This window comes from Diachasma alloeum, unplaced genomic scaffold (assembly GCF_001412515.2).
Source record: "Diachasma alloeum isolate Michigan unplaced genomic scaffold, Dall2.0 Dall_scaffold_00194, whole genome shotgun sequence".
Lineage (NCBI taxonomy): Eukaryota > Metazoa > Arthropoda > Insecta > Hymenoptera > Braconidae > Diachasma > Diachasma alloeum.
In genome coordinates this window covers 1,968,381-1,992,770 of record NW_021680359.1, presented here as the reverse complement: position 1 = coordinate 1,992,770, position 24,390 = coordinate 1,968,381, and the positions used below count along the sequence as shown (strand labels likewise).

Sequence of the window (24,390 nt, the reverse complement as noted above, 5' to 3'; positions counted from 1 at the left end):
GAACAGATTATTTTATCCATTTGAAAGCCGTGTGCAAAATGTCAAGACCCCTCCTTAAACAATAATAATAGGAATAATTTGTGAACTTGCTCCTTATACACGCCGTTGAATGGGGCATCGGTAATTTTAGTGCTTTACCTACGTTATTGATTTATCGATAACGTAGGAAATTCACAAAAATTACCGATGCCCCATTCAACTGCGTGGGTAAGTAGCAACTTCAAAAATTATTCCCATTATTATTGTTTAAGTAGGGGTTTTGACATTTTGCACACGGCTTTCAAATGGATCGAATATTCGGTTCAGCAATTTTCATTGAATACTCTGCTTTTTTTCCAGCTATGGACCCCGCCATAATACCCTTAAAACTCATAGTAGTCTCCCCTTAATAACAAAAAGACCTTGCAGTAAAAAATTTTTTCTTACCTATTTCTTCAGAAAAAACTCATTCTTTCAATTTTGAATACAATTTTTTTAATCTCATCACTCAAAAAATACATTGCCGCATTGTATTACAATAAAAATTCACTTAAAAAAATAAAATCAACTTAGAGAATTTTACTCGAAATTATCATCGTAATTGTCATGTGAAAAAAAGAATAATTTCATTTCTAATCCTTACATTCTGTAATTTTCACGAATAATAACTTATAACTTTATTACATTAATTTTATCCACATTTATATCGAGCGCTATCTCTAATCCTTACTATATCACTCTTCAATTGAGTTTTGTAAAGTTATTTTTCCCTTTGTCTTCAAATTACTTCGTCTTTATTTTCGTCAAGATACTGCCATTTAAACACATCCTATACACTACTATTTGTGAAGAATTGCAATTCACGGAAAAGTATTTCAAGATCTAATCTTTACAATTATTGAACAATTTCCATAGGCATGTTTATTATTTTACAATCTTCTGTCTCATAATACACAATTAAAAAATAATATCAATGAGTTTCATTTCCATGTCACAATTCAATAATCAAATAAAATGAAATGTGGAAAAATCTGAATATTCGAAACATTCATAATTTATAATCAATTAATTAATTAATACTAATCAATAGAGATTTAAAAATAATGATTCTCATTCCATCTCCTTAATTCATTCAATGATCGATGTATTAGCCAATTAAAACGTTTCTAGTTTGATTCTGTGTTGAGTGGTGAAAATTTAAAGTCTCCGAAGCGATGAGTGTTCAAAGAATCAATAATAACACGAGAAAAATATTCCGTGACTCTTGCGAGATTATTATTTAATAAAATAAAGGTGCTCAAGACATGTTTGATCATTTTTACGGAAAATTTGAGAAAACAAGAACAAAAAATTTAACTAGTGACAAAGTCAAGCTGGAGAAATGAACTCCTTCAAAGTATTTGAAATTGGTCATGTTATTGACCTAAACCAGCGATTTTCGTCTCCGCGTACTGAAAATTCCACATCCCTTTCCCTAAGTACCAAATCAAGTAAAAATGAAGATATTAAACAATACCAGTGACATTTGTTGAAGTTTTATTTAAAAATATTTCTGAGACCGAAAAGTCCCGATATAATCACCAAAAAAGCTTTTTTTGTAGAAAATGAAATTACCTATGAGAATGGTCACTTAGCAATTTTCTCAAAAACCTTCAATATGAATGGCCCCATTGCCATCTGAGTAAAAAATATTCTGATTTTCATCTAGATGTGTTTAATCATGGTATTTACTGTAAACGTTTTTTTACTACAAATTATTTCCATGCACTTAATACAAAATAGTCCCAAAATCAATTAAAAGCTCGCAGCAACGTAATGTAGGTGCTGCTAGGGAGCAAAAGAAAATAGGGATAGAGCCGGAAAAGGATACATTCATCTCAGTTGCAGAGATATTCGTCAGAAAATATATGAACTTTTTGGGCTTATCCTTTTTCCTTGTTGGGAAACTAGTGATTGTAGGAGAAAGGTCAAGAGACAGTTAATGAAGGGGAGGAAACTTATCGCCGAGAAAATATTTCTGCAATTTTCTCTGTATCCTTCCACTAATGGGATAATTTTATAATCATACTGTTGTGTTTTAAATTGAACCTTTTTTCATCCCTTCACTGAATCGGGAGAGGCAAAATGTTGAAAATATCTCACACAAAATTCACTCTACTCTCTCATTTCTTATTTTTTTCAATACAATAGAAACAGAAATAGTTCTTTCAGTCTTTGACAAGAGAAACTTTTTATGGGAAATTCCTTTCTGTACAAAACGGATCTCTTGACATTTTATTCTAAATTCACTAGTTTGAGAAATATCCCCAAAATCATGTCTTCTATTATAGGAATACTATTCTCTACCACTTGGTTGCAGAAACTCAATGAAATAAGGGTAATAATTATTTCAGATCGAGTTCAACATCTGGATTATCGAGAGAGAACGGTTTGAGATCTACAATTGGAGTTTCATCGGGATCAATTTTAATCCTTATTTTGTTAGTTTCGAGTGAACGTGGAAGGGTTCTCTGCAGGTCCTCCTTGAATGAATTTGGCGATAGCGGTGAATAAGGTACGTAGATCCTGACCACATCAGGTGAGGGCTGGTGAGGTGTAGCACGAGGAGTTGGAAGGCCCCCACTGCCTGATGAACCAACAGATATATTGCTCTGAGTATCCAAACTATTGTCGAGGACTTGCGATCGTGTCGCTGAACTAAACACTGATAAATCTGCTGTTGAAGTGACAGAAGTGTCGGCTAGGGAACGACGAGAACCATGGGGGGAAGTGCCATCATCGATACTTGGATCGAAAGAGAATTTGCTGCCCCCCAAATCACTACCACTGGGAATTGGACTGTTGCGGGTTTCCTCGGTCACTGCTAGCTCTCTCCGTTGGGCCACTGACTCTCGAAGGACTAGTTGAGCCTCGGAAAATTCTTCCGCTCTTCGTCCAACCTGTAAAGAATTTCTATTATTCCAATTTTTCTGGACGATAGAGGATGATAGAGATTCAAGAAAATAGTTCAACACCAGTATTTTCTTGACCAAATGGTACTACTACACACAATGGCACCAATTCATTCTTTAGACCCTGTCTGTAAAAATTGTAATCTCCACGTTCCAATTATACAATATACATAGTGAATTATACCGTCAACGTTCCCTGTTGTACCTCGATTGGATATATTTTCGGTGCTAAGTGGAGCTTGGTTGATTTAGAGACAAAGTTCAGAATCTTTCATAAAAATTCCACACGCATTTTGTTTTCAATTGTGGAAAAATTCATTTTAATTAATGATTAAAGTCGAGGCTCTCATGTCCCTATTAATGCCACAGGATGGTTGAATCATGTTCAATTATAAGAAAATCATGAAAACACCACATGCTTATTCAATTATGACAAAATTCACAATCATAACAATCAATAAATGCATTTCTTACGAATAATGACTAGGATTCTGACACAACAATTAATGAATAAAATTATTCATCAAGGTGTCGTGGCATGGATGCTGCATTCTAGACGTCGTTTCTACTTAGAGTTTCGTTAATCATTCCATTTTTCATTTCTTTAGCCTTTTTCAATTGCGATTTCCTGTACCTTGGTTTTACTGGTGGTTTATTTTTCGTTTTAGCAAGTAGTTTAGTAAAAAAAAACAATATCGTGCCCACATACGTTCTAGATACACTCCGCCTGTTTTTAGATGAATGAATATGTTAGAAATCCGACCCACATTTCTATAAGAATCGATTCGAATTAGCCAAAACTAACAAATATGGTCGGTCATTCAAGATCGTGAAAATTCCGGAATTCCGAACTTGACCGAGGGGCCGACTGGCGAACGCTATCAAATCTGAAAAGTCAGTAATAAACCGTACTCGTAACAACCCACGTCGTTCGTTATCATCAAAATCACGCAGAAAGTCAGCACGGAATTCAACAACTATTACCGAACGTTATCATCTGAAATAAACATACAGTTCACTAAATAATCGAAGCTCAACAAAATAACGGAAACTCAACTATTGTAAATAGTGTAAATATCCTCACATTATATTAAATTCAATCAGAAAAAACAACGCGAGTTTAATAATTTCAAACATCACCCAACCCCGGCCATCATTAATAGAAATTAACATCCTATTTGTAACAGAAAACAAAAGTTATTGACAATGAGTTTCAATTAAAAATTTCAGACTGATATTTTCACGTAAAATTACGGAGACTGGTCTCTGTTTGGCTGTGTGAATTATTACAACCCATATTTTCGCCTTGGAAATTGTATTTGTCTCATATTTAACATTTTCATTACTAAAATAAATGGTTAATAACCGTTGTATATCATTTTTAAGCACTTTAACACTTACATTTTTGAGATCCGGAATGAAAAATAAAACGGATCACTGTAACCTCTCTTAGAGGGTCACGCTAATTTTTGCCATAAAATCTACTAAACTCAGACCCGAGTTGAGAAATTTTGATCAAACTATATCTATCAAATTACATACAATAAATTGACATTTATAAATTCAATATAGAAAAATTGCTCAATAGAAAACTTACTTTGCTGGTAAAAGAAGGCTCTTTGAATGTTCCAAATGGGAATCGTGGTAATTCTTGAGTCAATGGTCCTCCAGGATAATCCAACTTAGCACGTTTGAGCTCTTCCTGATTCCTTTCCATAGCACTAATGACAGTATCATCATCATACCGAAAGTCTTTCTCCAATTTAATCTGAAGATAATTGCAAAATTCGTCGAGCCCCTCCAATGGTAGCAAATAACGTTTGTGCAATTTCATTATTGTGTACGCCATTGCAGATAAAATACGGTCCCCGTCCAGCAGGAATACATCCCAAATTCTCAGGCCAAGACTCACTGGTGTTCTCTCTTGGAAAACAACAAAAAACCACTTGAGTGCATACAGGATTGAGTCACAGCCACACTTGTCCAGTTTTCGCTTCAATTTTGGAAGGAATTTTGTCATTATTTTGTCGTGATGTTCGATGAAACGATTTAACTTTGGAAATCCATCGATATAAAAGCCTATAACAAGTGGGTGTTCATAGATTAGTTATTACTGGTACTTTGATATGAAATGCACATTAAAGCAGTAATAATTCGTTAGGTATCAAAATTCGAAATAAAAATGAAAACAAACCAGAAGTGGAGGAAATCCAAGTTGATTTTCTAATTTTAAAATTTATTCGTGCTCTCATATTACACTCCAAGAAAGCATTGGGTTATACATTGAACAATCCAACTCTCTCGATGTCCATCATGTATTAAACTGTGTAATTTAAACACAGCATTGAAAAATACTTTACTTAAGCGGATATTCACTGCAGGTGAATGATATGTGAGTGAAAATGGTTACTTTAAGATTTTTATCCAAAATTTAAGTTTTTCTTTCCGAATGGAAGTTTGTAAATGTGATTCTTTCGATTCTTTTATTTTACTTGGAATGGATTCCGGATATCATGAAAGAACGAAACGACGTTTTTAAAGAGTGTCACTATGTGTGCATCTGTGCGCGGATGTCCAAAACTGGATCAAAAACTCTAGAACCGCTATTACAAAAACGCCGAAATTCTGATTCTTAATTGATACAAATGAGATACTAATCTGCGCTAAAGCTCAGCCTGATTAGTTGAGTGATTACTGAGATATGGCCATTTCCCAAAAATTTTTGTTTGCAAATATCGCTGGAACCACTTAAACAATTTTATTTATTTCTCTTTTTCAAAATATTTGTCACGGTGATGCCCATCTTATCGCATAGAAATTTAAAAATATTACTTCATAGAAAATATACCCTAAAAGTGCAAATATTTTGCTGAAATTTTTTGAATGCCTCAAATAACTTTTCTAGTTTACTCTGGTGGTGATAAAAGTCGTCTATCGATCATGGTTGAGAAGAAAAAAAATATTCTCGATAACATTACTACCAATATAGTACCAAAATATCTTCATGGTAATATTACTACCAATGGAATTAGATAAAAAAAAAACGACTAATAAAAATAAAAATGACTGTCAGCTATGAACAATTTGAAAAAATTGTCAAATTGCAGAAATCCGAGAATTATCAATTAGAACGTAGGATCCCTCAGATTGAGAAAATGTATAATACAAATATAGAAACAATAGAGAAATTGAAAACAGAATTCGTGTACAGGAATGAATGCATTTCTCCGTTTCCTATATATCTATGAAAAAGGTTCCAATGAAAATAAACTTATTTCACTTGGTTTCAAAGACATACTACTCCCTAAAAAGTAATGTTTTCAAGTTGTTTTTTCGACCGGTAAAAAGTTTCATAAAGTTGACTTTTTGAATTAACAAGTAAACTTGATTTCGACCAACCAGGCCATCCTCCCCGCCATGTTATCATCATGTGACGAACTATAACATGTAAAAATAAGTAAAGTATCTCGCATAATCACTTCACGGCTAGAATGCAGATCTGCAAAGAATTCTGTCGATAAAAAAATTATAGAATGTACTTGGATCTCCTTATTAAACAAAAGGGTTTAGAAATGGTTCGGCCAGTGGATAATTAGCAAATTCCAGAGTATAAAATCATCCAAACCATGCATGCAGTACTTCTTATCTGCAAGGAGCACAGAGAGGCCCCAAAATGCATCCTCCTCGTCCATGTAGAGCAACAGCAGGCCTGCTAATACTGACATTCCTTGACAATAACCTACTTCCATATTGTACATGCTGTAGGCTGCCAATACGTAGAACATTGACCTCTGCTTGATGCTATATCTTTCCCTGACGAAAAAAAAGAAAATACTTATTAATTCATTGAATTAGCTGGTAGTCTGGGAGCCTGGAACCGATCTTGAACCAACAACATTGGCGTTTCTCATTAAAGCGTGTTTAGACTTATTCGATATACTCCGGTGCACGAAACTACGTATCAAATTAAGGTTTAGATTGATAGATATAGTCCCCTAGGAAATACTTTTTTGTTCAAGGTAATTCGTGATCCTGTTTATGATGGAAATGACCAATATTATGAATCACTTTGAAAAAAAGTATGTTTCAAGACGTATTCATGCAAACCGTTAAACCTCCAGTCTGAGTCTCATAAGTATATGTATTCATAAGTATATGAATATTCAACCAGAAATAGTATATTTCGTAACGAGTGCAAAAACGTGTTTTTTGGCGAGTGGGAGGCTTATATCACGAGCCGAAGGCGAGTGATATAATCCCACGAGCTAAAAAACATTTTTTCACGAGTTACGAACAATATTTTTCATCACAATGTGGCGAAAATTGGACTTTTAGGCACGCGGAGCGTGCCGAAAAGTTCACTTTTCGTCACAGCGTGATGAAAAATAGTTTTAGTCATTAATTCTTCAATATACGAAAAATTAATGAATAAACTCTCCTACTCAATTGAATTTCTTTGGATAATTCAGTTCAGTAATAAAGTAATGACAAACATAATAAAAGTTTGAAGAATGATGTTGCGATTATTTAAACAATAAAATATTCCAAGAGAGAATATTCAGCGAATTCTTTGAGAGTTCTTTTTCGATAATTTCTTAAACAGCGAGAGAGATCTTAATCTATTTGAAAATATTTACAATATAAAATATCATCGTGCTCTTTCACTTCACAACCATATGTATCAAATTTCTCCTGATAATTGGGATATTGTTCTACTTGAACAGACGCGCAGATAAAAGGTATTGGGAAGAGAAAAACAATAACATCCATACCTATAATCAATATGATCTCTGTATTGTCTGGCGACGTCAGCATCGATCTGTCGTATCTCAGTCGACCACTGTCTGGCAAGATTAAGCATCTCTTCATATTTACCAGGGTGCTCTTGTTTTAAGGTTTGAATACCAAGCAATAGAGCCCACACTTGACCCCTGAATCTATCAGGTATACCTTTGTAAATCCTCCTCCTCAATTTCTCTTTAGTCGCTGGGCTGTCCCAGTGTTTCGTCATTTTCTCCCACTTCTTGAGTCTCTCCATCTCGATATGGTGCATTTTAATTTCGTTCGATTCGTGTTTACGTGGTAATCGTTTATCACTAGGACAAGAAAGAAAGAAGATTTTATGGAAAATATGTGCAATATACATCCATTAGTTTGCTTGTTATTTTATCTCCTTGATGTTCAATAATCATTCATCCCTCTTGTTAACAAGTTATGGTTCATAGTAAAATCTCAAGAAATGTGTGAAAAAAATCCATAATCGTCTAGAAACCACATTATTATTCATGAATTCCATGTCGAACCCAATTTCTCTATAAAAGCACATTCCAAGAATCCCGTTAAAGCCAAATATTTCCCGCCGTTTCCACTGACCCTCTCAACATGAAAAAAAATGTCGCTCCACTCCTCATAAACTAAATCTAATTTCAGTCAATATTCTTCATAACAATATCAAATTTTGATAAATCTGTGATGGGTAAAATAATGAATTATGAATAAATATATGAAGTACTCACTGAATGAATCCATATCTGTCAGTTGTGTGATAAACCTCATATCCAGGATCCTCCCATGAATCAATCTGTGCACCAGGCTCTCTCCCACGATCGTAATTACTGAAAATTCTGTCCCGCTCAGCAGCGGATCGTTTCAACAACTCTTCCTCATTCATTCCACGAGACGACGGTATATTCTCAAGCATACCGCCTCTTTTATCACACCAATTGCACCACCTTCACTTTTATTACAAGCCCCAAATATTTAATTTTTCATTTTCTTCACGCTCATCTTATTATCGAGAAATGTCTAAGATTATTTTCATCTCAGTTGCATTGACATTCTAATACAGTAACTGACACACTGAAACATCCGAAACAACTGATGTCAGTTGTGATTTGATAGGAAGCAAATGTGACTTACCACTGTAACTAGCATCCTTGAGTGTACAACTGATGATTTTTTATCGTTTTCCTTTTATGTTTCACTGGTTTCTGGAGTATTATTCATAGTAGGAGTTTGTTTTAAGTGAAAACCACCAAACACTCCGTGTGCCGTTTACTGATGTAACGTAAAGTCATAGATATTGCTGCTGATAAGTAGTTACGATATTGATACATAGATAACTACTGTATCGACTGAAGTGACGCGGCAAAATTAAAAATCTCTGTTGAACCACTCTTCATAATTTTACTTCCATAAAAGAAGAATATCAATTTTGAGAGAATAAACTGAAAAACTCACGTAAACGGAAAAGAAGCAATAAATCTTAAGCTGCCTCGACGTAGTTGAGAACACCCGAAAATAAAGCTTTTTTTTTCACTTACAGACTTGTCAAGTACAATTTGAACCTAACAACAAACCATACGCGTATGAAAAAATTCTAGAGGATATGCTATAAATTCTATAGGATAGGAATTTCCTATAGGAAATTCTATGGAGAATTCGAACATTTCCTATTCATTTCCGATTCTTTATCAGGTTTTCCTATTGTATTTCTTGAAGGATGTCTTATAGGATTTGATATGAAATTTTCAACAGGATTTCCTATAAAATTTAGAGGCATAAAGGTCACAATGAAGGTCAAAAGGGTCATATGGATATCATATGAAGGTAATTTGATCATCATATACGAGCCTCCAATGACCTCTCTATGACCCCGATATGGCCCTTATATGACTCTCATATGACTCCCACATGATCCCCATATGACCCCTACATGAACCCCATATGACCTTCATATGGCCCTTATGACCCCAAATTTCATAGAAAATCCTATTGGAAATCTTATAGGATATCCTATAGGAAATCCAATCGAAAAAACCTGATAGGGAATCCTATAGGAAATCCCATCCGAAAAATCCTATAAGAAATGTTCGCATTCTCCATAGGATTTGTTCATACGTGAAGAAATGAAAAAGCACTCCTTGCTCGACTCCTTTTCGATTTCGAAAGTTGCTTATAGCGCTTTTCTTTTTTTCCGTGTTTCATGGAAATTGAAATTTATGTCATCAGGCCCGATGGGCCCGATACACCGCGATTCTAACCTCGCTTCGCTCTATTAGATCGCGGTTTTCGGGCCCAATGACATAAAATATTGTATGCCACACAGCGATCAAAGTATTATCTGACAAATGTGATTATAATCCTCGCCTTCGGCTCGGATTTTAAAATTTTTTTAAATTTTACTATTTGGTAAAACAATTGAATCCTATCAGACAAGAGGGGATGAAGGGTTGCAAGTTATTTGAGACACCAAGAACACGTCAAAATCCGAAACAAAAAAATTTGTTTCGAACAAACACACCCAGATAAGTTAGAAAAAAATCACGCCCAGAAAAGCGCTTAAAACGCTTGTCAAGAATGTTGAAATTTAAATGAAATTTTCCCATAATGAAGTTGCCATGACAAGCAAACGTCAAATTTATTGATAAGTTAATGATAATGAGAATGAATTTCGTGATAAAAGAAATATATAAACTTAAATTTCCGTTTGCTATGCCCGGTCACGTGTTTATATAACTAATACTCATTGTCATCCTCATCATTGATTAAAACTTAGCATATTCACTGGATGTTCAATGTTTGCATTATCATTACGTAGTTTATGATTGCTGTATTTTATGTCACTGCATTTATTGATCCTATTCCACATTTACGCATTCGACTCGATTAACTAATGCCCGTGACTTTAAGGTTAATTACTTTCCGTGCATCTACAACATCAACTGCTTTGTTAGTTTGTGATTTTTAGTTGAAGTGGCACATCTCTAGTGATTAACTTTCTGATTTGTGAAAATGTCAACGCTTAAAGGGTTGGATTTAATGAAGACTCTTGTTGAAAGATGGGTGAAAGCTAAATCTTTCGATGCTGCGTGTGTCAAAGGGGTGAGTATTAAAAGGGGTAAGTTTTATTGGTATGGAAAATTAAAAACAATTATATTCATCAATCGATGATTTACATTGTAAAATAGATGACATTTTTGTCTGCTGGGGATGGCCACTGCAAAGCAGAGTTCACAGTTAGTGATGAGCATCTAAATGCAGCTGGAACGTTACATGGAGGATGTTCAACCACAATAATCGACTGCATATCGGCATATGCTCTAATGACGAAGGGAATATCACCTGGAGTCTCTGTTGACCTAAATGTCTCGTAAGCATCTTTGCAAAGTCATCTTTCACCAAGTTTACTCGCATATAGTGAATTTTGCTCTTGAATTCAATATTACAGATTCCTAAAAGCTGCCATGGCAGGAGAAGTGATCACAGTAGATGCTAAAACAATAAAATCTGGAAGAACTCTGGCCTTCCTCGAGGTAGAAATGTTAAAGAAAGAAGGTGGTGCCATTGTAGCTCGTGGACAACACACAAAATTCATAGGCTCATGAACTTCAGTTCTTTCTCAAATAATATCTACATTGAAGATGTACATATGTACAGAATTGAATGTAAAAGATAGGGTATGAAATATACAAGCGTGTAGTGGCGACTAAATTATGAATTATCTGAGCTTAATCCAGCTGAACCTAGCTCCAACCCGGGTCACTTGAAAATCCTTGTCTCGTTGGTCGTTGCTCCAGGTCTCCGAAGTTGGAATCCCACTCCTCAGGAGGAACTTCACAACAACCATGCTGCAATCTCGGGAAGTTAGTTTCCTATTTAAAAAGTTGGAATACGAGAGTCTTATATAAGAATTTACCCTTGCTTTGAGATCTACTCAATGATGATTTAACCATACAATTATTATTAGTGGTCGCAGCTCTCTACCGCACGTAGTTGGTCGCACGGTAAGAGAATCCTAGAGAATCTCCGCCCCGCGTATTTTACGATTCGAGAGAAAAAAAAAGTTGAACAAGAAAATTTTATTCCACGTTCACAGATAATGTTAAACTTTCAATAAATAGGAAATAAGGGTATAGAAGCGAAATAGTTGTCAGATAATCCAAGAACTCGATTTGAAAAAGTGCAAAAATATGAAATTTTGAGGTTAAACATGGGGATTTTCAGTGAGCGGAGAGTTTCACAATGAGGGTCAAAAGGGCCATATGGGGATCATGAGAGGGTCATGTATGGGTAATAAAGGGTCATATTAGAGTCATTTAAGGGTAATATTGAGGTCATATAGGAGTCCTATGGATATCATATGAAGGTAATTTGATCCTCACATACGAGCCTCCAATGACCTCTCTATGACCTCGATATGGCCCTTATGACTCTCATATGACTCCCACATGATTCCCATATGACCCCTACATGAACCCCATATGACCTCCATATGACCCTTATGACCCCAAATTTCATAGAAAATCCTATTGGGAATCTTATAGGATATCCTATAGGAAATTCAATCGAAAAAACCTGATAGGCGATCCTATAGGAAATCCCATCCGAAAAATCCTATAGGAAATGTTTGAATTCTCCATAGGATATGTTCATACGTGAAGAAATGAAAAAGCACTCCTTGCTCAACTCCTTTTCGATTTCGAAAGTTGCTTATAGCGCTTTTCTTTTTTGCCGTGTTTCTTGGAAATTGAAATTTATGTCATTAGGCCCGATAAACTGGCGAATGTGGCTTTATAATCTGAGCCGAAGGCGAGATTTATAAAGCCACATTCGCCAGATAATACTTTTATCGCCTAATGGCATAATGTACTATTTGGTAAAACAATTGAATCCTATCAGGCAAGGGGGGATGAGGGGTTGCAAGTTATTTGAGACACCAAGAAACACGTCAAAATCCGAAACAAAAAAATTTGTTTCGAACAAACACACCCAGATAAGTTAGAAAAAAATCACGCCCAGAAAAGCGCTTTAAACGCTTGTCAAGAATGTTGAAATTTAAATGAAATTTTCCCATAATGAAGTTGCCATGACAAGAAATCGTCAAATTTATTGATAAGTTAATGATAATGAGAAGGAATTTCGCGATAAAAGAAATATATAAACTTAGATTTCCGTTTGCTATGCCCGGTCACGTGTTTACGTAACTAATACTCATTGTCATCCTCATCATTGATTAAAACTTAGAATATTCTCTGGCTGTTCAATGTTTGCATTATCATTACGTAATTTATGATTGCTGTATTTTATGTCACTGCATTTATTGATCCCATTCCACATTTACGCATTCGACTCGATTAACTAATGCCCGTAACTTTAAGGTTAATTACTTTCCGTGCATCTACAACATCAACTGCTTTGTTAGTTTGCAATTTTTAGTTGAAGTGGCACATCTCTAGTGATTAACTTTCTGATTTGTGAAAATGTCAACGCTCAAAGGGTTGGATTTAATGAAGGTTCTTGTTGAAAGATCGCTGAAAGCTAAATCGTTCGATGCTGCGTGTGTTAAAGGGGTGAGTATTAAAAGGGGTACGTTTTATTGGTATGGAAAATTAAAAAAAAATTATATTCATCAATCGATGATTTACATTGTAAAATAGATGAAATTTTTGTCTGCTGGGGATGGCCACTGCAAAGCAGAGTTCACAGTCAGTGATGAGCACCTAAATGCAGCTGGAACGTTACATGGAGGATGTTCAACCACAATAATCGACTGCATATCGACATATGCTCTAATGACGAAGGGAATATCACCTGGAGTCTCTGTTGACCTAAATGTCTCGTAAGCATCTTTGCAAAGTCATCTTTCATCAAGTTTACTCGCATATAGTGAATTTTGCTCTTGAATTCAATATCACAGATTCCTAAAAGCTGCTAAGGCAGGAGAAGTTATCACAGTAGATGCTAAAACAATAAAATCTGGAAGAACCCTGGCCTTCCTCGAGGTAGAAATGTTAAAGAAAGAAGGTGGTGCCATTATAGCTCGTGGACAACACACAAAATTCATAGGCTCATGAACTTCAGTTCTTTCTCAAATAATATCTACATTGAAGATGTACATATGTACAGAATTGAATGTAAAAGATTCGGGTATGAAATATACAAGCGTGTAGTGACGACTAAATTATGAATTATCTGAGCTTAATCCAGCTGAACCTAGCTCCAACCCGGGTCACTTGAAAATCCTTGTCTCGTTGGTCGTTGCTCCAGGTCTCCGAAGTTGGAGACCCACTCCTCAGGAAGAACTTCACAACAACAGGCTGCAATCTCGGGAAGTTAGTTTCCTATTTAAAAAGTTGGAATACGAGAGTCTTACATCAGAATTTACCCTCGCTTTGAGACCTACTCAATGATGATTTAACCATAGAATTATTATTAGTGGTCGGAGCTCTCCACCGCACGTAGTTGGTCGCACGGTAAGAGAATCCCGGAGAATCCCCGCCCCGCGTATTTTACGATTTCGAGAGAAAAAAAAAGTTGAATAAGAAAATTTTATTCCACGTTCACAGATAATATTAAACTTTCAATGAATAGGAAATAAGGGTATAGAAACGAAATAGTTGTCAGATAATCCAAGAACTCGATTTGAAAAAGTGCAAAAATATGAAATTTTGAGGTTAAACATGGGGATTTTCAGAAGATTTTAATAATTCATTGGTGTACGTCTGGACCGAAAATAAGATGTTGATGTGTTCTACATATTTGAAAGTAGGAATACAAATTTTTATGGATTTTTCATTCACGATGTTTTTGTGTGAAAAGAAAACAACAAAAACCGGCGGGGATTCCCTCATTACGCGACCACTTAATAAGGGTTAAGCTTCTCCAATTGTGGTCCAGTTTTATACATACGTGAATCAGAACTCTCTTCTGCATGTTCATCAGTCATTTATATCTGACATATTTCAGTGTTCCCTCCGTTCTGCATATCCAGAAATTTCATAATTTTCAATGTAAGTGACAACATAAACAGTTTGAAGACTGCAAGATCCTGCGAATCATAGAGCTCACCTTCATTGGCATATTTTCAAAATGAAAACAATGACGTTGTACTAGATAGGGTGAACAGGCCAATTGCTGGACCGTTAAGGGAAATTCGAGTTTCGTGGTAGGATCTAAAATAAAAGAATCACCTAAATAGGGATGTGATGGCTTCCGTACCTTCAAGAATGTTTTAATTAGCAGAAAAAAATTATTTGAAGTGAAAATAAACAAACAAAGAATACTTAAATAAATTAGTTGAATGCAGCCGAAACCCTCAATTTCTGGACGACTGGGCTGTTTTTTTTTCATCTATTAAATGTCGATCAATAGAAAAAACAATTTATCACATGATTATACACGAGTAATATTATTGAAAGGTGAAATAATCAGTACAATTTTCATTTTATTTATAGAATATTCAATTCAATGCATGTTGAAATCGTCCAGAAATTGACCTGTTTACCCTATACTGAAAAGAAAAAGTGAAAAAACATCGGTGGCGAATTATAAAAAAAAAACAAATTCAAGAGCTGTTAGCATATCTTTTTGAACATATTTCTGAATTTATATAGGTTTTTATAAAAGCTCGGTTGTACCACCTTCAATAAATTTTGTCGATGATTTTTTCTCTATCGATCACTTACCTACCCGACAACCTTAAATTCCCCACGAGTAGGGATTTTCCATGCCACTCGGTTGCGTACAGTTTTTCCCAACTCAACTCGAAATAAGTTGGTTCATAACGCAGTCAGTGGTGGGGGGTTGCACAGAAGAAAGAGGAAAACTCGCGGCATCAGTCCCGTGCAGTGTGGGTGGGCGACGTTTCGAGCATTCGAGGCCGTGCCACACTATCAGTTGATGGAGTTGGAACGATATTCAAACAAAGACTCGACCTATCACTCTGCATTCAAACTCTCAAAATAGTGCGATAATATAAATTGTGCAATACTCGTAATGATTCTGACTCGGCCCCGATCACTTGCGAATCAATAGAAAACTGTAGGTTTCCCCCTGAAACCATCTGTTGCGCCGTGACTGACAAACAACTAGAGTGTTATTAGTGCTTTATGGTTGACATATTCTACTCGTGACAATCATGAAGAGAAAATCAGCTGCCTCACTGAGATTATTTACAAAGCGGTAAAACTCTCACTTTCATTATAATCTAGGTGTATTATCTTGATCAGTAAACATGAAAATAATAAAAACCGCGAATACTGCTCATCTTCTTTATGAGACTGTTTCAAGGAGTTTTCAGTGCAAATGAGAGGAAAAAAATTGTACGGCGATGAAATTAACTTCATAATATAAACAGTCATTTTTGATTGATTGGCGGATGAGTAACTCGAGAGTTATTACCCGCATGTAACTGAAAACAAGACGAGAAATGAATACACTCATTATTCATCTCAACTCATAACTAAATTACGTTATTTCTCGGTCTTTTTCCTTTAAAAAGATCCAAATCCCCTGATATCAGGGGACTTCGCTCCTTCTTAGAAGGGCCATTGTCCTCTAATAAACTCACCGAACCCATCAAAATTTAATACAATGGACGTGAAGCCGATTCCAAAACCTCGATCATCATTCAACAGCCAGCCTGTGCCAGCTCCGCGAATCCACTTTCCCCCACCGCCCCCTCCTCGCTCCATAAGTCCCTCTTTATCGACAACATCGGAAAAAAGCGATGAAAAATCCTCGTCAGAATCCCGCGGCTGCAGCTCCGAGAAATTCCTGTTCAAGAACTTCGGAAACTCTTCAAGACAATTGAAAGAAGAAATATCCGAGAAGATGACAGTGAAGGGTCGAGCAGTGATCTCAAGCACACGAAACGCGAGTATTCGTCTGGAGAAATCAGTGAAGAACCTCTTAACACGCAGACTGACATCAAATCACGATCAAGACTCTGTTGACGGTGGCAAACTAAAAAATAAGAGCGAAGACCGATGCGTCTCTATGCCAGCGTGCGACGACATTTTCAGCTCAATTTCGTTTTACAGCCCCTTGCACTCAAATTTAAAGTCCATGAGAAATGAGGAAGACCTCACTGAAGCTCGATACAGTCCACCCCCTCCGGTGTATCCACCTCCTCCGCTTCCGGACGAATCCATATATGACGAACTGCAGTCAGTGACATCCGGTGGAAGCAGCAGATACAACACGCTCAGTTCCACAGTCTCTGATCGTCTCCGTGAGGAGTCTGACGGTTTTGGATTAATCAACATTTCGAAGAACTGTAAAAGTGACTCCGACCAGAGTTTGAACCTCTCTGAAACAACTGCGGATGTTGTTAAACGGCTCTCGAGGTCAGACTCTTGGACTTTTTATCATTCCACGCCTGCGAAAGGTACAGCCGATACAATTGTAGAGGAAAAAGTGAAAGAGCTCAACGTAGAATCGAAAGAAATAGAAAAACACCAAGCAGAACGAACGGAATCCGAAGAATTAAGAGAAACTGAAGTGCTAACACCTCTCCCCAGCCACCTGGCCCCAGCCACACGTGTTCTCTCCATTAGGAACTCATTGTACGAAAACTGGACTCCAAGGGGTTTCAGAGAGGATGACGTCAAGATGAATAGCAAGTCTGTCCTCTTTGAGTTCGACCCCTTTACTAAGAGTGATGAAAATACTTATGGAAATTACGAGAACAATGATTTGATGCTGCTGGAAGCATTGTTATCTACCAGTGAACCAGCGAGTAGTGATGGGAGTTTAGCAGATCTTCAGGAGCATGAGAATGAATATGACGAGCATGAGAACGAGGAAAGATATTTTCCAGCTCCAGCTGTGCCCAGAAGGTATGATTCTCTGCCTAAGAATGAGTACGATGAGGTGGAGATGGTGGAGGCGCCCCAGCTATCTGGCAAAGTGACAAAGAACCCTGCACTACTCCCCAAGTTGGCAAATTTAGCGAGGAAAAAGCAGCCAGCCGTTCCTCCAAGAAAACCACAGGTTGAAATCTCTCAAGGGTCTTCAGGCCTTCCGGAGTCTCCTTTCAAATCTCCCACTGATAAGATATCATCAGTGATGCAAAAGTTAACTGTTCATGTTAAACCGAATGTAATGAACTTTATGAAGAATAAAAAATTATTACGTGTCAGGAGGGATAGTGAGAAGAAAAAAGAGGTTGAGGGACAGAAGATGAAGAGACCAATTATTGAAGATCAGGTGATTCCTGTTTGTCACAGAGGCATGGTTTATCGCCCTGGCGTGGGAATGGAGAGAGCTAGAGATCTTGTCATGCGAGCTGCTGTCTTGAGTGATCAGAAAATAACTTTTTACGTGGATAAAGGGATGACCACGGTTAAAGAGACACTGGCACTTGATAGTATACAGAGTGTGCATCTTCTGCAGGATGTCAAGTGAGTTTAATCGAAATAATTAGGGGGAATTATTGAAGTGGGAATGGGTCTGCGTAGTTAATTTTTTTGTTTTTTCATTTTTTTGACTGGGTTTTAAAGTTCGTGATAGAAGGATTTTGCGATTTGAGAAGGGGGCTGAGACAACACCAAGATTAAAAAATTATTTATGACTACACCGAGAAAAAAATCCTTGAAAAATTAATGTGCCAGCACTATAAACGAGGTGCAATTTACGTTCTTGAAAAAATCATCGCGCAGCGCCAGAAATTTTATTTTGAAGTACCAGAAAAATTACCGTGTGTTGAAGAAAATTTCACGGGAATACCAGAAAAATTATACTGCTACACGGTAATTTTTACAACGGCGTTATGGTGCTGGAACATGAATGTTTCTAGGAATTGTTCTCCGTGTAAACCCTTCGATTAGTATGAAGTTCCCAGTCTTCGAACTCGTCCAATGACCGAACCAATTACTGTAATTTCTTATTGCAAAGATGGTTAGTTCAGTGAAATAAATGCTCTCGTCTTCTGAAAATTTCACTTCTCCACTCGACCAGTAGACAATTCACTCTATACGGCGTGAAACAATTTTTTTTAATGCCAAATCCTATTCTGCGAAAAATTCCTAGTGTATAACTATTTTCAATAATATGAAGAAATCGTTTTGAAATAAAATGCAATGCTACTTGCTATTGACTGTGGAAAAACAGATTTCTAACGGAAATTATGGTTTAATATTTCCTCCTATAATTATTAATTGTTTCCGAGATAATTTCATATTCAATGAAAAATGGAGGATTGACTTGTTCTATTACATTTCATAAATTGGGATATTGGAAATAAGTCAATAATCCCCCCCTCCTCAAATTCTCCAAATAAAAAAGTTAAAATGGCAGAATTATGGGAATACATTGTGTGGGAAAAGAATGTAAATCATGGCAATGTCGTTTTCATTATCTTGAAGTAGAATTAATTGATGAACAAGTGGATTTATGGTTACGATGAATCATTGCAGACTAATACTTCATTTCTGGTTGAAATGTTACTTTTATCTAGAGTTGTCGATGGGGAAACAGTGCACTGTATAGCAGTGAGCACCGAGGGAAAGCCGAGCATTCATGTGTTCTATGCAAAAAGCATAACAGAGAGGCGAATTTGGGCGCAGAGAATTTTGGAAGCGCTCACCCCCACTTTTCCGATCAAGTATACGTCGGACTTGACTCGAGCTGGTTGGGCTTATCTCAAGGTAACGAAAAACACACATCATGAATACGAAAAACATCTGTTCCCAAGTTTCTTTCATTTATCAGGTTAAGGGGATAATCCTTAACGATGACATTTTCACTCATCATATTTTTTATTTTAACGCTTGACCGACGTGGCCCTTTTGTTACCAACCGTAGTGGACGCTCGATACTAGTAGAATTCGATGATTTCTAATGAATGGAAAATTATCGAACTAATACGTAGTTGAAACTACGGTGTTCTTGTTTTCCATTTCTTTCATCTGGTTAAGTTACTTATCAATGATCAATATATAGTTATCATCGCTTTGGAAATACTCAATTTTGAAGCGGAGTCATTCAGATTTTTAATATGAGGGAGTAATCAGTGATAAATTCCAAACAAAAAAAATGATGTGCGGGCTGCCCTACGAGAAAAATCGACATAATATGACAAAAATCATTTCTTCAGCTAAAAACATCGCATCCATATTTGACGAATTTATCGTAGGGTTCAGACAAGAAATCGGTGCTCTTCGGGCCAAGAAGAAAGTTACTGAAGGAAGCGATGATGTCTTTTTTTCGAAATGAGATAATATTTCTTAAACGACAAGAATAGTTTGACAGAAGAAAAAGAATATGTTGCTTTCCTTCGAACTCAAAGCGATTAAGCGTAAGCGACGGTTGTTTTTTTAATATCTGGAGGTTTTCCTCTGCATAAACTCTCTATTCATTCAATATGAAAGTCTCTGATTTATGCTTCATTGAATCAAAGCTTTTAAGACCGAAAAAACCGATTTTTTGTGGCAAGACATTCTCACTTTATCATGAAATGTTCATGTTCAAGTCATGAACACTTCACCGAAATCTGACATTGTCTGACACATTATCCGGAATTTTTATCCCAAGAAATTTATCTTCAAAAGATGAGATATTTGGCGCAAGAAATTAGTTTTGTGATATTATGACGATATTTCTCTCAGTATGAACAACGAAGAGAATAGTGTATTTCAACATAAGGCCCAAGCATATAGAAATGAGATATTTTAAATAACCAAACCAGTAAATAAGGGAAAAAGAAACTATATTTTTACTTTTTATTTAATTCGCTCGGAAAACAGTTCCTCGGAGGAAGTGACTAAATGACAAAGAGATACTACGCTTTGGACCTCTGGTGACGTGCACTCAATAGGTCCTATTCATTCAACTCTATTTAGGCTTACAAATCAAAGCATAAGCATCATGGCTCACTCAGAATTTTATGATACGAGATCAGCCCCCGGACACTCAACCTATTTCTCTTAACAAAAACCGTGTCACCGTTACTGTTACCACCACCGCACCGGCGCCACTAGTCTTGTGCACAAACCACGTGATTCGCGCTTGCGCAGATTGTGTTTTTCAAGTCGATTCAGAATTTAATGGGCGAAAGTGAGTGTATGCAAGATTGGTTATGCGAATTATTATTTTTATATTGATCGAGATATCATGCCAGGGTGTATAGTGTATGGATGTAAGTCGAGATCAGTTTCAAAATTGGTACAAAACCTCAGTCTCGAGAAGAGATATTTTTTTCGCATTCCAACGGGAAAGTTGGAAATATGGAAAAAAGCTCTGAAACTTGGACATGATGACAGCATTAAATGTGGAAATTGTGTGTGTGATAAACATTTTTTGCCGGAAGAGATTATGTGGACAAGAGAGCTTGTTTGACCTGATGGTAAAGTTTTGGCGGTGGTAAGTACATAATCCTGTGCTACTTTCAATGTTATTTTGATATTTTATTAATATTGATTCATCTCCTACAGTCACCGTACACTGTTCGTGGGGAAACTATAATACTAACACAGGCTTCAGATCTTCCTGAAACTCCTCCCTCATCGCCTGATGATGTTTCCCAGGGACAAATGGAATTCACTTTCAACGAAATCCCTCTGGATCAACGTGAAAATGAGACAAAGTCATGTGAAGGTATAGTTCCAGACACAAGTTCATATAACAATACTACTCCAAACCACACAAGTAAAAACAGTGAAGTCCCTCAGTTCGAGACCAGTGAAAACTGATGTCCCTCAGTTGGAGATATCTTTCAAGAAATTAACCCAAGCCAAATTTCTAATTCCTCCTCGATGGATACAAGTAAAAATGAGTTGTGGTAGCAAAGATACATTGCATTTTTTTACCACCAAGACAATCTCAGTTGACGGATACCTGAAGTCAGTGATATCACTAGAACTCATTGTTAAAGATGACAGTAACGTTGAATTAAATATTCTGGGGAAACCATAAAAACCAGGTGATGTTCCATTTGAGCTAAAACCAATTAAGTCAATTGAGCAGTTGCAAGAATTGATTTATTCAGTTGGTGGACTCCAATTATGTGTAGGATCGTTGCTACAGAATGAATTGGAACAAGTAAACTGTAGCGTTGTTTTTAAAGACATTTGTGATACTTGGAGACATAAACACTGTTCTTTGTGGGTTCATCAGGAATCTAAGATAGCAAGCTGCAAGTTTTGTCAGCGAATAAAAAAAACAGTTACAATGGCAATCCGAAGGTCGAAAACATCCAGTGAAACTAAGAGAGTACGTATTATTCTATCTCCAAAGAAAAGAGCTCAATTCTCAACCATAAACCTCAAATTACGTGCTGCAAGAAGAGCAAAGCAACGTGCAAAAATATCAGTAGAGAGGATGATGATAAGCTATCAGCGAAAACTCCGCTTTTTCAAAAAGTCTAGTCTTCAATGCCATGTAGAAAATGGGAATATATCTGAGAATCAAAAACTAGTATTGAGGGAAATCTTGAAGGCCGCCAAATTGCGAAACTCCAAAGGAAGAAGATATGAAGAACCCTGGATTCTATTATGCCTGTTGCTACACATGAGGTCGCCAGGAACATACGAAACCATTTATAATAATAAAATACTTCCAGTCCCCCACGTTCGCACTATCAGGAGGTAATTCCCAATTATAGAAATCAATTTCCTCTCTCTGCCAATATTAATTTTCTTCACAAACATTTCTTTCTATTTTCATTCCAGATACCTTTCAAAAATCAAAGTGTCATGTGGATTTGACTCGAAATTCTTTGAGGTATTCAAGACTACTCTCGAGAAAAAAGAAGCACATCAGAGAGATGGGATTCTGCTTTTGGATGAAATGTCCACTCGAGAGAGCGTTGGGGTTGATACCCAAAGACTCACCTACACAGGACTAGTAGATTTCGGTATCGATGGAAAATCAGCTGCAAAATTCAATGAAAAAGCTAATCACGCATTAGTCATAATGTTTCAACCTCTCAATGACACTTACACTCAACCAGTGGCCGTATTTGCCTCACGTGGTCCAGTGAAGGGAGCTCTCCTTGCTCAATTAATCCTCAAAGCCATAGTGCATTTAGAGAATGCTGGAGCGAGAATTCATGGAGTCATAACCGATGGTGCAAGTACTAACCGGAAGTTTTGGGCCGAATTTGGTATTACAGGGGAGAGAGAAACGTGTCGCAGTAGTATCGAGCATCCATTGGACAAAGAGCGTAAATTTTTTGTTTTTTCTGATACTCCTCATCTAATAAAAACAATTAGGAATCGACTCTACAATGAAGGAACTTTGCAAGTCGACCCTGATGAACCAATCATCAGATGGGATCATTTTCGTACATTACATGACATCGACAAGAAGGTCGCTGGACCTAGCCAGAAATTGATATGTCCAAAATTGACTGTGAATCATCTTGAGTTAACCAATCCGGCTAAAATGAGAGTGAGATTAGCAGTACAAATTTTTAGTAATTCTGTAGCAACTGGCCTCAAAGAACTTCGTTGTAGATCAAAAGGAGATCAGAGGATGCAGATGGGCTGGTACCAGGAAACAGAGATTATAAAGTAAGAATCTATTTCTGTTGAATTATATTCAACAATAATGGTTTTCATACATATCCTCTAATTCTCGATTTTTGAAGGTCATTGAAGAGGCAATAAAAAAATTGGACACATGGGAAGAGCATGTGGAGAAGAAGAGATTGTCAAAAAATGCCTTTTTAACTAAACAAACTGCACAAGGGTTGCGAGTCACACTGCATTCAACTATTGGAATCGTCGATTACCTAACTTCAAAATTTGGTTTTGCACATATTCTCAGTGGTAGATTGAATCAGGATCCCCTTGAGGTTTTTATTAAATTTCCTAATTTTTCTCTAGAACCTGTAAGAATCATTTTTCAAGCTTCACTTCTCAGTTATGAAATTTCGTGGTTCCTATCGCTTTGATGCATTTTTTTACAGCTCACTGCATGCTTTTTTGAATGATTTTTTTTTTGCAACATTTTTATGAAATTTTCTTTTGAGTTGAATTTATTTCATGCTTGCTCAGCCTCGATCTTTTGTGTTAATTTTCTACCTCTCATTTCTTAGAATTTTTTTGGATCGGCACGACAGGCTGGAGGGAGTAACGATCACCCTTCAATGCATACATTTTTACAAATTTATAAAATTTTATCTATCTATCGTGTGCTTGCACCCCCTAAAGAAGGGAACTGCACTGTTTCTAATAATACTCCGCATCAATCTTTAATAACGCTTGCCGAGCTAAAAACAATCTATAACCATCCTGAAAAATCAACTCTGACCCAATCATTCAAAGCTAAACTCGATGAAATGGTACAATACGACGCATGGGAATTACAGCATGTCTTCGATCATGATTATGCCCAGCCTGAAATATCCAACTGTGTCATGTACTACATGACAGCAAATCTCACGCAACGTGTTATGAATACCGTCAAATGTATCACATGCAAAAATGCTTTATTGTATCCAGACGATAAATACGTTCTACCAGAAGCAGACCTTACTGATACTTTGTTGAATGGGCCTGTAATTCACCCGAATGTACATTTATATCGCTTCATCCTCTTTTTGGAACAGAGATTCCTCAAACACTTCGAGTCCCCCCACGTTTTTGAAAATATCATGGAAGATGTTTTGAAACATGAAAAATTGAATTTTCCTTGTCGAGAGCACGCTTCTGATATCCTGCTCCAATTCATCCAA

General features: G+C 36.5%; 4 protein-coding genes across 6 annotated transcripts in view; 3 read left to right on the top strand and 1 right to left on the bottom strand.

The window, feature by feature from the left end:
* Window positions 1-451: 451 nt before the first annotated feature.
* LOC107048532 (USP6 N-terminal-like protein) lies at window positions 452-8,997 on the bottom strand. 2 transcript variants are annotated; one of them, XM_015271737.1, is made up of 6 exons: window positions 8,850-8,997; window positions 8,447-8,789; window positions 7,703-8,026; window positions 6,556-6,743; window positions 4,528-5,009; window positions 452-2,918 (listed from the first exon to the last, which is right to left on the bottom strand). In XM_015271737.1, exons 2-6 carry the CDS (start codon window positions 8,629-8,631, stop codon window positions 2,364-2,366), a joined length of 1,734 nt encoding a protein of 577 aa, XP_015127223.1. In that variant the 5' UTR covers window positions 8,632-8,789; window positions 8,850-8,997; the 3' UTR covers window positions 452-2,363. The 2 variants fall into 2 exon arrangements, with proteins under 2 accessions (XP_015127223.1, XP_015127224.1); XM_015271738.1 differs by having other exon boundaries at window positions 8,447-8,667.
* Window positions 8,998-9,998: 1,001 nt separating this feature from the next.
* Window positions 9,999-11,430, top strand: LOC107048530 (acyl-coenzyme A thioesterase 13). Its single transcript, XM_015271734.2, has 3 exons — window positions 9,999-10,814; window positions 10,901-11,082; window positions 11,161-11,430. Exons 1-3 carry the CDS (start codon window positions 10,725-10,727, stop codon window positions 11,315-11,317), a joined length of 429 nt encoding a protein of 142 aa, XP_015127220.1. The 5' UTR covers window positions 9,999-10,724; the 3' UTR covers window positions 11,318-11,430.
* A 251-nt stretch (window positions 11,431-11,681) lies between these two features.
* On the top strand, window positions 11,682-13,893 carry LOC107048531 (acyl-coenzyme A thioesterase 13-like). Of its 2 annotated transcripts, XM_015271736.1 has the most exons (4): window positions 11,682-11,716; window positions 13,135-13,282; window positions 13,370-13,551; window positions 13,630-13,893. In XM_015271736.1, exons 2-4 carry the CDS (start codon window positions 13,193-13,195, stop codon window positions 13,784-13,786), a joined length of 429 nt encoding a protein of 142 aa, XP_015127222.1. In that variant the 5' UTR covers window positions 11,682-11,716; window positions 13,135-13,192; the 3' UTR covers window positions 13,787-13,893. The 2 variants fall into 2 exon arrangements, with proteins under 2 accessions (XP_015127222.1, XP_015127221.1); XM_015271735.2 differs by lacking the exon at window positions 11,682-11,716 and having other exon boundaries at window positions 12,686-13,282.
* A 1,622-nt stretch (window positions 13,894-15,515) lies between these two features.
* The window catches only part of LOC107048510 (arf-GAP with Rho-GAP domain, ANK repeat and PH domain-containing protein 1), a 43,528-nt gene continuing 34,653 nt past the window's right edge, over window positions 15,516-24,390 (top strand). The window contains exons 1-2 of the mRNA XM_015271693.2: window positions 15,516-18,115; window positions 19,171-19,360. Of these exons, the coding sequence (XP_015127179.1) occupies window positions 16,305-18,115; window positions 19,171-19,360 (2,001 nt within the window). The 5' untranslated portion in view covers window positions 15,516-16,304. The remainder of the gene's footprint in view (window positions 18,116-19,170; window positions 19,361-24,390) is intronic.

Coding starts and splice junctions, on each gene's coding strand:
- LOC107048532 (XM_015271737.1), bottom strand. CDS start 8,631: ATGCTTGAGAATATACCGTCGTCTCGTGGAATGAATGAGGAAGAGTTG. Junction 5,010..6,555: donor TAAGAAGTACTGCATGCATG/GTTTGGATGATT, acceptor CACTTGTTATAG/GCTTTTATATCGATGGATTT. Junction 2,919..4,527: donor AGCCTTCTTTTACCAGCAAA/GTAAGTTTTCTA, acceptor AATTCTTTACAG/GTTGGACGAAGAGCGGAAGA.
- LOC107048530 (XM_015271734.2), top strand. CDS start 10,725: ATGTCAACGCTTAAAGGGTTGGATTTAATGAAGACTCTTGTTGAAAGA. Junction 10,815..10,900: donor ATGCTGCGTGTGTCAAAGGG/GTGAGTATTAAA, acceptor ATTGTAAAATAG/ATGACATTTTTGTCTGCTGG. Junction 11,083..11,160: donor TCTGTTGACCTAAATGTCTC/GTAAGCATCTTT, acceptor TCAATATTACAG/ATTCCTAAAAGCTGCCATGG.
- LOC107048531 (XM_015271736.1), top strand. CDS start 13,193: ATGTCAACGCTCAAAGGGTTGGATTTAATGAAGGTTCTTGTTGAAAGA. Junction 13,283..13,369: donor ATGCTGCGTGTGTTAAAGGG/GTGAGTATTAAA, acceptor ATTGTAAAATAG/ATGAAATTTTTGTCTGCTGG. Junction 13,552..13,629: donor TCTGTTGACCTAAATGTCTC/GTAAGCATCTTT, acceptor TCAATATCACAG/ATTCCTAAAAGCTGCTAAGG.